Source organism: Filicampus tigris, chromosome 19 (genome assembly GCF_054856515.1).
Source record: "Filicampus tigris isolate MCC_2025a chromosome 19, RoL_Ftig_1.0, whole genome shotgun sequence".
NCBI lineage: Eukaryota > Metazoa > Chordata > Actinopteri > Syngnathiformes > Syngnathidae > Filicampus > Filicampus tigris.
This window is the reverse complement of record NC_141235.1, coordinates 15269465-15284316: the sequence shown is the minus strand read 5'-3', so window position 1 is coordinate 15284316 and position 14852 is coordinate 15269465. Positions and strand designations below refer to the sequence as shown.

At 42.8% G+C, this 14852-nt stretch overlaps 1 protein-coding gene across 5 annotated transcripts in view; it reads left to right on the top strand.

Moving 5' to 3' along the window:
• The window catches only part of llgl2 (LLGL scribble cell polarity complex component 2), a 102108-nt gene that overhangs the window by 54674 nt on the left and 32582 nt on the right, over window positions 1–14852 (top strand). For all 5 annotated transcript variants that reach the window (XR_015082394.1, XR_015082395.1, XR_015082396.1 and 2 more), the window contains 4 exons: window positions 6275–6342; window positions 6445–6598; window positions 6770–6874; window positions 8205–8300. Coding sequence is in view for 2 of the 5 variants with exons in the window: in XM_086015680.1 (XP_085871806.1) it covers window positions 6275–6342; window positions 6445–6598; window positions 6770–6874; window positions 8205–8300 (423 nt within the window). In the remaining 3 variants the exon portion in view is untranslated. The remainder of the gene's footprint in view (window positions 1–6274; window positions 6343–6444; window positions 6599–6769; window positions 6875–8204; window positions 8301–14852) is intronic.

Genomic DNA, 14852 nt, shown 5'->3' with positions numbered 1-14852 from the left:
ATTGAAGAGTTGAATCTTGTAAATTAGAAATTGGAATTCTATAAATTTGAAATGTTGAAGGTGCCATTGGAAATGAATGGGTTTTTTTGGGTGAAAAACGTGACATTTTGAAAAATTTGAAAATTTGTGAAACAAGAAAAAATACTACCCAAGATGGCATGAATATTCTGAATGTTTTGAAACTTGAATAAAGTAAATCGGGTTAAAAATGTGGAAGGAGATGCACGCGAAAAAATGGAAGGAATAAGGCGGAATAATAATAATAACTAGAAAATGCAATTCCTGGAGAAATTGCGTGTGAAGGCGAAGGAAGCTGTATGGAAACATTGGTATGCGTTCGAATGAAGTTGAATGACCTTGAAAAAAATCCGAAGGGAAACAAGAGGAAGTAAGAAAACAATGAAAGAAGGAAGTCAGGGGAAAAAATAAGGAAAACAATAATGATGGAATCAAAGGAAGGGAGGAAGCAAGGAACCAAGATAGCAAGAAAGAAAACAAAGTAAGAATACAAAATAGTAGGAAGGAAAGGATGAGGCAAAGAAATTAGGAAGAAAGGACACTAGGAAGCAAGGAAGGAAGGAAGCAATGAAGGAAGGAAACAAGGAATCTCTGGAAGGACGGAGCCTGCGGATGAGAAATCGGGGTGTCCCAATACTTTTCAACAACATTCATTAGGGACACCTGAGGATGAAAATTCAGGGTGTCCCAATACTTTTGAACAACATGCACAAGATGGCCGCCACCCTGGGGAGACCTCGGGGTGACTATCCCAGTCTAGCTAATGTCCCTGCCCAAGATGGCCGCCACACTTGTAGAGACCTCGGGGTGAGTATCCCCAGTCTAGCTAATGTCACCGCCTAAGATGGCCGCCGCACTGGGGAGACCTCGGGGTGAGTATCCCCAGTCTAGCTAATGCCCTGCCCAAGATGGCCGCCACCCTCGGGAGGCCTCGGGGTGAGTATCCCAGTCTAGCTAATGTCCCTGCCCAAGATGGCCGCCACACTGGGGAGACTTCGGGGTGAGCATCCCCAGTCTAACTAATGTCCCTGCCCAAGATGGCCGCCGCACTTGGAGAGACCTCGGGGTGAGTATCCCCAGTCGAGCTAATGTCACTGCCCAAGATGGCCGCCGCACTGGGGAGACCTCGGGGTGAGTATCCCCAGTCTACATAATGTCCCTGCCCAAGATGGCCGCCGCACTTGGAGAGACCTCGGGGTGAGTATCCCCAGTCTAGCTACAACCTGTCACCTGCAGAAGTTCTCTGACGACTCTGCGATTGTCGGCCTCATCACAGGCGGAGATGATCGGGAGTACAGAGAACTTACTCAGGGTTTTGTGGACTGGTGCCAGCAGAACCGCCTCCTGATCAATGCGGGGAAATCCAGAGAAATGGTGGTGGATTTCGGTAGGCGCCAGCACTCTTCACCTGCACCAGTGAATATCCGGGGAACAGATGTTGAGAGAGTCTCAACTTACAAGTACCTGGGTGTTCATCTGAACATTAGTGCAATTGTGCAGTCCTGCACCTGAGCTCATACCGTGCAATACCCAATATTCCCCACTACTGTAATACCGTGCAATACTCAACATCCCCACCACTGTTAGTCTAGTTTTATTTTTATCCAATGCTGTTCCTTACATTTCACTACAGCTCTGCAGCACTGTCTCTTACTTGGAGTATTTTTCCTCTGTACTATGTACAGGCCAAAATGAGTGTTCCTCATACTTTTTATGTAGATGTATGTTGGTGTGTATATACATGTGTATATACATATGTTACTGCGTATATTTACATAGGTTTGATCCTGAATGTTTGCCATCAATGTTATATTTTAATGGCTACATTATGCCGCCATCCCTGTGTGACCTATATCTTTGCTGCTGTAACACTGAAAATTTCCCCACTGTGGGATCAATAAAAGCATTCTTATCTTCTTATCTTATCTTCTTATCTTCTGTCACTGCCCAAGATGGCCCCCGCACTGGGGAGACCTCGGGGTGAGTATCCCCAGTCTTACTAATGTCCCTGCCCAAGATGGCCGCCGCACTGGGGAGACCTCGGGGTGAGTATCCCCAGTCTAGCTAATGTCCCTCTCCAAGGTGGCGGCCGCACTGGAGAGACCAAGGAGCAATAACACCGATCCACTGGAAATGAATGGTGAAATTGTGTGGCTTTTTTAAGGGTTAATGAGTAGAATGTGTGGGAAGTAGGAATTTTGGGGGTGTTGAAAAGCTGAATGATTTGAATGACTTGAATTTGTAGAAATTGGAATTGTGTAAATGTGAAAAGTAAAATGTGTCAATGGAAATTAATGGTGAATAATTGTTTTTTTGTGGGGTTTTTTAAGAGTGAATGACTTGAATGTGTGGAAATTTCGAATTTCGGGGGTGTTGAAAAGCTGAATGTGAGTTGGATGAGTTCAATAACTTGAATTTTTGGAAATTGGGAAGGTGTAACTGCGAAAGGTTTAATGTTCCAATGGAAATGAATGGCGAATAGTTGAATTTTTGTGGGTTTTTTAAGGGTGAATGACTTGAATGTGTGCGAAATACAAATTTGGGGTGTGTTGAAAAGCTTGACCAGTATGAGTTGAGTGAGATGAATGTTGTGAATTTGAAATTGGAATGTTGTAAATGTGAATTGTTGAATATGGCAAAAAGATTGAGTGGTGGAATTCTGTGGGTTTTCTACGGGTGAATAAGTTGAGTTTTTTTGAAGTAGGAATTTTGGGTGTGTTGAAAAGCTTTATCAATGTTAGTTGAATGAGTTTAATCTTGTGAATTTGAAATTGGAATGGTATAAATGTGAAATGTTGAATGTGCCATTGGAAATGAATGGGTTTTTTTGGGTGAAAAACGTGAAATTGTGAAAAATTTGAATATTTTTGAAACAAGAAAAAATACTACCCAAGATGGCATGAATATTCTAAATGTTTTGAAACTTGAATGAAGTGAATCGGGGAAAAATGTGGAAGGAGATGCACGCCAAAAAATGGAAGGAAAAAGGCGTAATAATAATAATAATAAAGTTTAGGAATAAACATTTATTCGCCTTCACACAACTAGAGAATGCAATTTCTGGAGAAATTGCGTGTGAAGGCCAAGGAAGCTGAAAGAAACTACGGAATGCGTTGGAATGAAGTTAAATAAAGTTGAATGATACTGAATGAAGTTGAATAAAATGGAATGAAGTTGAATAAAGTGGAATAAAATCGAATGATGCTGAATAAAGTTGAATGCGACTGAATAAAGTGGAATGAAGTGGAATGAACTCTATGAAAAATATTGGAATGAGCAGGAATCGAACCAGCGCTGCCCACTCACAACGCGGCGTGAGTACCACTACAACATCAGGGATTTAACTGGAAGAATGTTAAACTGAAATGTTGAATGTGCAAGTGGGACTGAATGGCGAATTTAATGGTGTTTTTAAGGTTGAATCATTTCCATTTTTGGGAAGTATGAATTGCAGGTGTGTTGAAAAGCTTAACCAATGTGAGTTGAATGACATAAATGAAGTTGAATGAACTCTGAAAAGTTTTGGAATGAGCAGGAATTGAACCACCGCTGCCCACTCACAACTCGGCGTGTGTACCCACTACACCATCAGGGACTTAACTGGAAGAATGTAAATCTGAAATGTTGAATGTGCAAGTAAGACTCAATGGCTAATGTGTTTGAAGGTTTAATAATTTGAATTATTGGTAAGTATGAATTGGAGGTGTGTTGAAAAGCTGAACCAATGTGAGTTGAATGAGCTGAATCTTGTGAATTTGAAATCTGAATGGTTTAAATATGAAGTGTTGAATTTGCCATTGGGAATGAATGGTGAATTTTTGAATGGTTGTATTAAGGTTGAATAATTAGAATTTTTGGGAAGTAGGAATTGTGGGTAATGTGAAATGTGAGTTGAATGAGCTGAATTAGGTTGAATGAAGTAGAATGAAGTTGAATGACTTCTATGAAACATTGTGGACTGAGCGGGAATCAAACCGTGGGAAATGGGGAAGTCTTGAATGTGCCCATTGGAAATGAATGGGGTTTTTGGGAGTGAAAAAAGTTTAATTTGGGGGGAACCGTAAATGTTAGGGGCAAAAAATACAAGTTTTGATGGCATGCATTTTTGGAATAATTTGAAATTTGAACAGGGTGAATCGGATGAAGTATGTAGAAGTAGTTACAGTTTGAATGTGCCATTGGAAATAAATGGGTTTTTTTCTGTAGTGAAAAAGGTTGAATTTTGGGGGAACCGTAAATGTTAGGGGTGAAAACAAAAAGGAGCAGCCATAGCATGTCCAAGATGGCAGCCACACTGTCGCGACCACGGGGTGAGTATCCCCAGTCTATCTAATGTCCCTGTCCAAGATGGCAGCCACACTGTCGCGACCACGGGGTGAGTATCCCCAGTCTAGCTAATGTCCCTGCCCAATATGGCCGCCTGTCCAAGATGGCCGGCGAACTGGGGAGACCTTGGGTTGAGTATCCCCAGTCTTGTTAATGTACCTGCCCAAGATGGCCGCCACACTGGGGAGACCTCAGGGTTCGTATCGCCAGTCTAGCTAATGTCCTGTCCAAGATGGCCGCTGCAATGAGGAGACCTCGGAGTGAGTATCGCCAGTCTAGCTAATGTGCCTGTCCAAGATGGCAGCCACACTGGGGAGACCTCGGGGTGAGTATCCCCAGTCTAGCTAATGTCCCTGCCCAAGATGGCCGCCGCACTAAGGAGACCTCGGGGTGAGTATCCCCAGTCTAGGTAATGTCCCTGTCCAAGATGGACGCCGCACTGGGGAGACCTCGGGGTGAGTATCCCCCGTCTAGCTAATTACCCTTCCCAAGATGGCCGCCGCACCGGGGAGACCTCGGGGTGAGTATCCCCAGTCTAGCTAATGTCCGTGCCCGAGATGGCCGCCGCACCGTTGAGACCTCGGGGTGAGTATCCCCAGTCTAGTTAATGTCCCTGCCCGAGATGGCCGCCGCACCGGGGAAACCTCGGGGTGAGAATCCCCAGTCTAGGTAATGTCCCTGTCCAAGATGGATGCCGCACTGGGGAGACCTCTGGGTGAGTATCCCCAGTCTAGCTAATGTCCCTGTCCAAGATGGCCGCCGCACTGGGGAGACCTTGGGGTGAGTATCCCCAGTCTAGCTAATGTCCCTGCCCAAGATGGCCTCCCGCACTAAGGAGTCCTCGGGGTGAGTATCCCCAGTCTAGGTAATGTCCCTGTCCAAGATCAACGCCGCACTGGGGAGACCTCGGGGTGAGTATCCCTTGTCTTGCTAATTTCCCTTCCCAAGATGGGCGCCGCACCGGGGAGACCTCGGGGTGAGTATCCCCACTCTAGCTAATGTCCCTTCCCAAGATGGCCGTCTCATCGGGGAGGTCCCTGCCCAAAATTTACGCTTCACTGGGGAGACCAACGGGCAATAACACTGGTCCACTGGAAATGAATGGTGAAATTGTGTGGCTTTTTTAAGTGTGATTGAGTTGAATGTGTAGGAAGTAGGAATTTTAGGGCTGTTGAAAAGCTGAATGTGAGTTGAATTAGTTGAATGACTTGAATTTATGGAAATTGAGGTGTAAATGTGAAAAGTTGAAAGTTCCAATGGAATTGAATAGTGAATAGTTGAATTTTTGTGGGTTTTTTAAGGGTAAATGAGTTGAATGTGTGGGGAGTAGAAATTTTTGGGGTGTTGAAAAGCTGAATGTCAGTTGAATGACTTGAATTTGTGGAAATTGGGAAGGTGCAAATGTGAATAGTTAAATGTTCAAATGGAAATGAATGATGAATAGTTGAATTTTTGTGTTTTTTTTAAGTGTGAATCAGTTGAATGTGTGAAAAGTAAGAATTTTGGTGCTGTTGAATAGCTGAATGTGACTTGAATTTGTGTAAATTGGAATGGTGTAAATGCTAAAAGTTAAATCCGCCAATTGAAATGAATGGTGAATAGTTGAATTTTTGTGGGTTTTTTAAGTGTGATTGAGTTGAATGTGTGGGAAGTAGGAATTTTGGGTGTGTTGAAAAGTTAAATGTGAGCTGAATGAGTTGAATGACTTGAATTTGTGGAAATCGGAATGGTGTAAATGCTCAAAGTTAAATCTGCCGAAGGAATTGAATGGTTAATAGTGGAATTTTTTGTGGGTTTTAAACGGTGAAGATAAACACAACGATTCCAAGAGGACTTTCGCACCACCTGGTCCTCAGGCTTCAATTACATAATTTGACTGACATGTATTGACTGACTGATAACTCTTAAACACTACGTTCTCTCCATTCAGCCATGGCCAATAACCGGAGGGCGGAACTTGGCCCCAGATCCTCCACAGAGAGATCTTTTGCTCACAGGGTCAGGTCACCTAAACTCTCTTTCCTGTTGTAAGCCATATTTAATCAATAAACAAAATTCACTTGAATCCTTAACAGTATCACATTTGCATGTTATCTGTAGCCACGAGGATGGAACAGTGCGCTTCTGGAATGCTTCAGGTGTCTGTCTGTACCCCATGTACAAATTGAGCACCGCTGGAGTCTTCCACACAGACACTGACCCCAATGACAACTTGCATCAAGGTGCTGAAGGAGAGTGGCCACCTTTCAGAAAGGTCTGTGTTTTTTTAAAAGCATGACTTCCTTTTCTTGATTGCATTAATTTTACATGAATCTGAAAAAAAAATAATAATAAATAAAGTAGACATTTCTACTCTCCACTAGCACAGTCACTCCAACCTATCATACCTATGTCTGAGGATTCTGGTTAAATTTTTGCTGTCTAGGTTGGCTGCTTTGACCCCTATAGTGATGATCCAAGGCTTGGCATTCAGAAGATCCACCTTTGTAAATATAGTGGTTATCTTGCTGTGGCAGGAACAGCTGGACAGGTGAGATTACAGTTTTAGGTTGTATTGGAAAGCTCTGTAAATCACTACCTAATCACAGTGTAGACATCTGAGTGCCTGAGTGATCTTGGGAGCTACACTGCTAAAAATGTCAATGCATCACTTTTGTTTTTGCTCCTGTGGTCTGTGGTTGTGAGGCTGGTGGGATGTACTCTGAAATTCTCAGAATAGCCTTTATGGACGGCTTATGGTAGAACAACACCAAGGTCGCAGTTTGACACGAAATTTGTGTTTTGTTTTTTTTGATGGTTAAAAAAACAGGTGAGCAAAAACTGTCATTTTTGTTTAGCTTAATTTAGCTTTTTATTTATCTTAATCATACACAGTTGTAAAAAAAAGGTATAGTCTCTGAGGTAAAAGAAATACAAGCTGTGCTCTAAAGCTATAATATACTGTACGTAAAAGGTAGCAGTGGCATTCAATTTTAAAAAATGTAATTGCAGGCTTTGTAATTAATTAATCTTGGATAATCACATTTTCATCTTAACATTATTAGTCTTAAAGGCAAGAATTTTTAATTTAACATTTAATCTATGACTGAATAATATAATAGACACAGACGTTAATATTTTTAACTGTGGGGGAAAATGCATTTAATTGCATTTCAATACAAAACCGTAAAAACTCAAAATAGAAAATGTCCCTCCCAGTATTGAACAGACCAAAAGTTAAAGTGCCATTTTACAACAGATTCTTTCAGAACAGTATAGTGATTAATGATTTCTAACTAGTGTAGCACGGGATACCGTACCATGATTTTTCGGCGTCAAAAACACCGGTATTTAAAAAAAATAAATATATATATATATATTTCAAAAAATAAAATAAAAACACACGTAGCTCACCAACGCAGGTCTTACTTTGACCAGATGGGATGTAAGCGTTTAATTTCATCCATGAGGTTAGTAGGTCGGGAATGGGATGTAAGCGTTTAATTTCATCCATGAGGTTAGTGGGTCGGGAAAAGAATGAGCACTAGACGACATTTGAGAACCCCACCAACATTTTAATGTGCACCCCTCACTATAAGCCCCCAGGTCGGGTCTCCCAAGGCAGATTGGTCAGCCAGGCTGAGCTTGAACGCTCCACACTGGTCCAGTCCACCTACTTACCAACTACTCACTGAGGGCAAAATAGGTATCAGGTGCAATTTTGTCACCTTCCCAGCAGGAAATATTTCTGCTCACTAACTTCCAAATTCTTCAAATTTGGAAACATCTCCGTTGCTGTCCAATGGACTGAAATAATATGTTCCAAGCTTATGTTTGACACTGTTGTTGTATGTGACCAGTTCAATCAATTGTCTTTGAAGATTCTGGTGCTGGAGCTCAATGATGAGGCAGCAGAACAGTCTGTGGAAGCGAAAGTTGTGGATTTGCTGCTAGGCCAAGAAGGGTTTCGCTGGAAGGTAATCAACAATATGGTACAATAAAAGAAAATGCACTGTACCTATTCCTTCTTGAATGAACGTACATACAGATGCGAGTATGCGAGTAAAAGTATGTGGACTCTTTTAATTACATGTATATCTCGTTAAATTGCTCACCAATGTTTAACTCAAGTCACAACAATAAACAAATGGTTGTCTTTGAAGTCCCTGTAAAGTCAAAATAAAATCCATACAGCCATCTATTCTCTTCTGCTTATCCGGAGCCTGGTCATGGGGCAGCAGCTTTAGCAGGGAAACCCAGACTTCCTTCGCCCCAGCCACTTCATCCACTTCTTCCAGGAGAAAGCCAAGGCTTTCCCATTCCAGCCGGGAGACAAAGGCCCGATTCCAAATCTTCTTCTCAGCCCTAACCCTTTGTCTTTTCTCTTCCCTTTATGCCGCTGACTCTAGTGCCAGGATAAAAGGTTAAAAAATGCAACTAAGAATAAGCGACTTGCAGATCTCATCTACACATGCATGGTAATCAAGGAAGAAAAAAAGGCCACCAAACAAACGAGCGGCCATTGAAATTTTGTATGCCAGTACAAAAGTGTATGCCTAATTGTTCACCTTAAAGCTTGCAGACATTGTTTAACTCATTCACTGCCATGGACGTATTTATTTGTCTTTTTCACAGTCCAGCCATTCATTCATTCATTCATTATCCATACCGGCCGGCATGCTGGAGCCTATCCCAGCTGTCTTCGAGCAGTAGGCGGGGGACACCCTGAATTGGTTGCCAGCCAATCGCAGGGCACACAGAGACAAACATCCGCACTCACAATCACACCTAGGGGCAATTTAGAGTGTCCAATCAACTTACCATGCATGTTTTTTTTTGGAATGTGGGAGGAAACCGGAGTACCGGGAGGAAACCCACGCAGGGACGGGGAGAACATGCAAACTCCACACAGGGAGGCCGGAGCCGGGATCGAACCCACGACCTCTGAACTGTGAGGCGGACTAGCTAACCAGTCGACCACCGTGCCGCCTCCAGCCATTCGATCCCAGGAATTTATAATATCGTCGCTGTCCTGTGAAAAACTAATCTCCAATTTTGGAAACTTTTTGAATTTTCGCTTTAATGCGATGTCTGTAACACGGATTCATGATTCAGTTAAAAATAAGAAAATGAAAAAAAATGGAGATAAGTGTTTTTCACATGACAGCGATGATATATTTTTTTCAAAACTTATCAAACGTTCGGGTTAAAAGAGGGTCTGAGAATGTCTGGAAATGACTTGGTTTAAAGGCTTTGAGCCCTAAATTAATCCAACCCCCTTTTGACGATGTAAATTTTTTTGATCGCATGATTAAGGTTTACACAACAACCAGCGGCTGCATTGATAAAGGCTGCTGGTCACCATGAACTATACATGTATATTTAAAAAAAGTTTTAGAGTAGAGGAGGCGATACATCTGCTTCAAAATATTGACGATGAGGATGAATTGCTCGGCTGAGTCCCCCTGCACCGCGGTGATAGTCGCGATGTACGGTAGTGTAACCCTTAAAAGTTGTTCTTCCTAATCTTCGGGGGCCGTGGTATGGTGGGTTACAATATAGGTTTGACTTTATGTATTTCTTCTGGCGTCTTCCTTGCTAAAGACAACCGACATGACAGGACAGTGTTTTGTTGCATCTTTATTCAGACGTGAACAGCCTCGCTCTAATTCACCTCTCTCTCTCCTTTCTTTTCCGCTCAGGAAATGCGCCGTACCAAACCAAATTAAAAAGTAATACATACTTAAGCACAATATAAATAAATAAATATATAGTCACAAAACAACATTGCAGCATTATTTTTAAAAATAAAAATACTAAATACAAAATAATATGCTGTTTGCTCCAAAGCATCTGTATTTTATAACAGCACGACACACGCAAGCGCGATCAAGAGCCGCACGGGACAATCTCAGCAGTCCACCAACAGTTTCTCATTGATTTATCTGACACAATTTACATTAAAATATACCCACAACAGAATTTTAATAAACAAAATCCCTTTTTAGACACTTGAGCAGCGAGTAATAACCTTTTTAATCGAAGTCAATGCCAGAGCGCAATAAAAGTGACATCTGTAAAAATGACTGCTCTCGTAGTTCTAAATCCAACAAGTTGAGCAACAAGTCGCCTTCCAGAAGAAATAAATATATCTGTCAGAACAACACCAATGTAAATGATTGTGCGTGCGCGGATGCGTGTGCGTGTGTAGGTGTGTGTGTGTTTGAAAGGGCTGTGAGGAGTTTGTGTGAGTTGAATCCAATGCTTGTTTTTTCAATTGAAACACAAACATTTTTTTTTCAAAAGCGTTTTATAAAATAAATGAAGACAAAATTACATATATATACATATACATATATATACATATACATACATATATATATACATATATATATATACATAAATATATAAATAAATATATATTAAGACAAAATTATATATATATATGTATGTATATGTATATATGTATATATATGTATATGTATATATATGTAATTTTGTCTTCATTTATTTTATAAAACGCTTTTGAAAAAAAAATGTTTGTGTTTCAATTGAAAAAACAAGCATTGGATTCAACTCACACAAACTCCTCACAGCCCTTTCAAACACACACACACCTACACACGCGCTGGAGACATAGCTGCTCGTCCCATCTTCATATGACTCCAAAACTTTCAATTTCGCTGTTGACTCTGCAAGTGCTCTTTCCACTTCCAACTTCTCTTTTCTAGCCTTTAAATGTGCTTCTTCCAGCTCCAAAGCCTGCTTTTGTTCCAATACTGCTGCTCTTGCTTGAAGATCTGCATGCTCTGCTGCTTCTTTGGCATGTAAAGCTGACACACAGCTCCTTAAAGATCTTCTTGACACACCTGAGGTTGATTCACCCTTAATCTTATGTCTACAATCCTCTAGATTAATTTATGAAACACTATCGCCCACATCAATGTCATCTTGTAGTGAAACATCCGAAGGTGCAATTGGAACAACTTTTATTTTCTCACACTGATGACTGACCCAATCCAAATAATTTTCCATGTATTTCTTTAATGCAGTTAATTTGTTACTGAACCATTCTTGATCCACTTCCCTTGATTCCTCATCCAACAAAGGAATTATGGCAACATTCACTTCTTCTATTTCTTTATGCATGTGGCATACATCACTTTGCAAGAGATTCTGAATTATGTATACAATCGCCATTATTTTGCATTAGCTTATCTATTTCGTTCAATTTGGCTGTGAGTCTGCCAAGCTGTCCTTTTCTCCTTCCAATCAGACAATGCAGTTTGTCTAGTGGGCATTAGTGCCCTCTTCTGGCCAAAATTGGCGGTTGTCTGTTCTTTCTCTAGATCGTCTGCCATCCTTATTAATTGTGCACAATTCACTAGCAAATGTCCAAATAAGTGAACCTTACCAACATCAAATGCTAATGTCTTTTAAATTCTTCAATGTGCAGTAATTATCTCAGGAATAGATGGTTTCAAACTTCTGTGAATGAACAAGACGAGAGCTCCTGTTCTTACTGCATGACTTCCCTTTAAGCTTGAGCGGCTCAATGACGTCAGGGCTCGCTAGCGTTAGCAGGCTAACGCCGGCAATGTTTACGGTCCTCACCACGACCCGGCTCCTCTGGCTTTCTTCCTCCTTCGGTGGATTCGGCTTCTCCAGCGAAGGCTTTCTGCATGCCCAGTTAGGTTCTCTGGCTTTCTGGCGAAGTTTTCTGACTTTGTGTAGTGGCAACTCTTACTGCTTTCTTGCCACTGTAGGAGTGGGTGGATAACAACCAGTTTGACACAACAGATATCTTCCCTCTCAGACTCTTCGTATCTCGTTTACTGACAAGGAAAATAAATACAAACACAAACCAAATTTCCAGCGCCGCGCGAATGGCTGCCCTTAACAGCAGCTCCGGCTCACCGTTGAGCCTTTTCATGTGTTTTTGTACCTTATTATTATTCTACCTCATACCTTTTTCACATAGTTGATGGTCGTAAACTTGCGTAGCAATGGACACCCAAATTGCGGTATTCTTGCTGCTGCTTCTGGCTATTTTTTGCGCGATCATGTCCGGAGACATGGCTCGGAGCCACGCCCCCATTGTTTACAGCCGGAATCAGCTGTTAGCACTCCGTGGTAACCCCGCGCCGGCTCCGGGGCGAGACCCGATATCCCCCATGAGCTGAGGAGGAAGAGACGGGGATCTCGTGCGGGGGGTTAAACGCCGGGAAAGGAGGAGACGATACCATCCCGTCCTCCCGTCTGTTATCATGGGGGATGTTAGATCTCTCCCCAACAAGATGGACGAGCTAGCGGCGCTTACCCGGCATCCTCTAATCCTGAGCAGACCAGCTGTGTGGAATTGTCCAGCACATTTTCAACCTGAGCCTGAAGCTGGGCAGAGTCCCCCAGCTGTGGAAAACATCCTGCCTGGTCCCGGTGCCAAAGACCCCCCCACCCGAAGGAGCTCAACAGCTTCAGACCAGTGGCGCTGATGTCTCACCTGATGAAGACCCTGGAGAGACTGGTCCTCATCCACCTGCGCCCCCTGGTCAGCTCCTCAATTGACCCACTCCAGTTTGCATACCAGCCTGGCATCAGTGTGGGTGATGCCATTATCTACCTCCTCCACACTTCACTCTCCCACCTGGAGAACGCGGGGAACACTGTGAGGATCATGTTCTTTGATTTCTCCAGTGCTTTCAGCACCATCCAGCTCACCCTATTGGGACACAAGCTTGAGCGGGCGGGAGTGGCCCACCACCTCACCACATGGGTCCACGACTACCTCACAAATCGGCCACAGTATGTGAGGACACAGGACTGTGTGTCTGACGTGCTCCTCTAAAGCACGGGGGCCCCGCAGGGAACTGTCTTGGCTCCCTTCCTGTTTACCCTCTACACCTTGGACTTCAACTACAGCACCCCTACCTGTCACCTGCAGAAGTTCTCTGACGACTCTGCGATTGTCGGCCTCACACAGGCGGAGATGATCGGGAGTACAGAGAATTTACTCAGGGTTTTTTGAACTGGTGCCAGCAGAACCGCCTCCTGATCAATGCAGGGAAATCCAAAGAAATGGTGGTGGATTTCTGTAGGCGCCATCTACTCTGCACCTGCACCAGCGAATATCCGGGGTACAGATGTTGAGAGAGTCTCAACTTACAAGTACCTGGGTGTTCATCTGAAAAATAAACTGGACTGGAGCGACAACACAGACACTCTATAGGAAGGGTCAGAGCAGACTCTTCCTATTCAGGAGACTGAGGTCTTTCGGGGTTCAGGGGACACTCCTCAGAAGTTTTATGACTCGGTGGTTTCATCGGTCTTTTTCCAGGAAGTGGTCACCAGGGCAGGCGGCGTCTCGGCCCGGGATGAGAAGCGGCTGGACAAACTGGTCAGGAGGGCCGGCTCTGTCCTGGGCTGCTCCCTGGACTCTGCGGACTCAATGGGGGACAGGAGAATGATGGCCAGGCTGTCATCAATGCTGGACAACCCCCTCCAGGGCACCCTAACAGCACTCCACAGCTCCTTGAGTGACAGACTGTTACACCCTCGCTGTGCAAAGGAGAGATTCCGCCGCTCCTTCATGCCTGCTGCCGTCAGACTCTTTAACAAGAACATTGTGTAGTCTCTACAAATTGGCGGCGATTAGTGCAATTGTGCAGTCCTGCACCTGAGTTTATATCGTCCAATACTCAACATTCCCCACTACTGTAATACCGTGCAATACTCAACATTCCCCACTACTGTTAGTCTAGTTTTATTTTTATCCAATGCTGTTCCTTATATTTCACGTTATCACTGTCAGAGTATTTTTCCTCTGTACTATGTCCAGGCTAAAATGAGTGTATCTTCATACTTTATACGTAGATGTATGTTGGTGTGTATACACATTTGTATATACATATGGTTACTGCGTATATTTGCATAGGTTTGATTCTGAATGTTTGCCGTTATATGTTATACATTAATGGCTACATTATGCCGCCGTCTCTCTGTGACCTATATCTTTGCTGCTGTAACACTGAAAATTTCCGCATTGTAGGATCAATAAAGGCCTTCTTATCTTCTTATTTTAAATCCTCGTCTATTCCTATCAAAGTCAACTTGTCAACATATGTTCGATGATTCTTTCATCTGTCTAACGTTGTCGGTCAGAAAACTGTGTGACCACCACCCGACCTTCTGAATGAGAATGAACGACACGTCACATGACCGATATATACGGTAATCAACTAATACAGCTCACGTGCGTTACTCGGGTGATTTAACACGGTTTCATACATCATACAAAACTAATATTTCCTCTTTCATAAATTTACAAATTGTGCATCTCAAAATAATATTTAAGAAAATAATAATAATGAATTAAAAACAAACAAAAAAAACATACTTTTTCAATATGGCTCTTAAACTAAGCCGACTTAGGGCAAAAGCAGGGTACACGCTGGACCGGTCACCTGTCCATCATAGGGCTCTTCATCATTGAAAAACTGTGGTTCCACCTTCCAAATGAAAATTTAATTGGA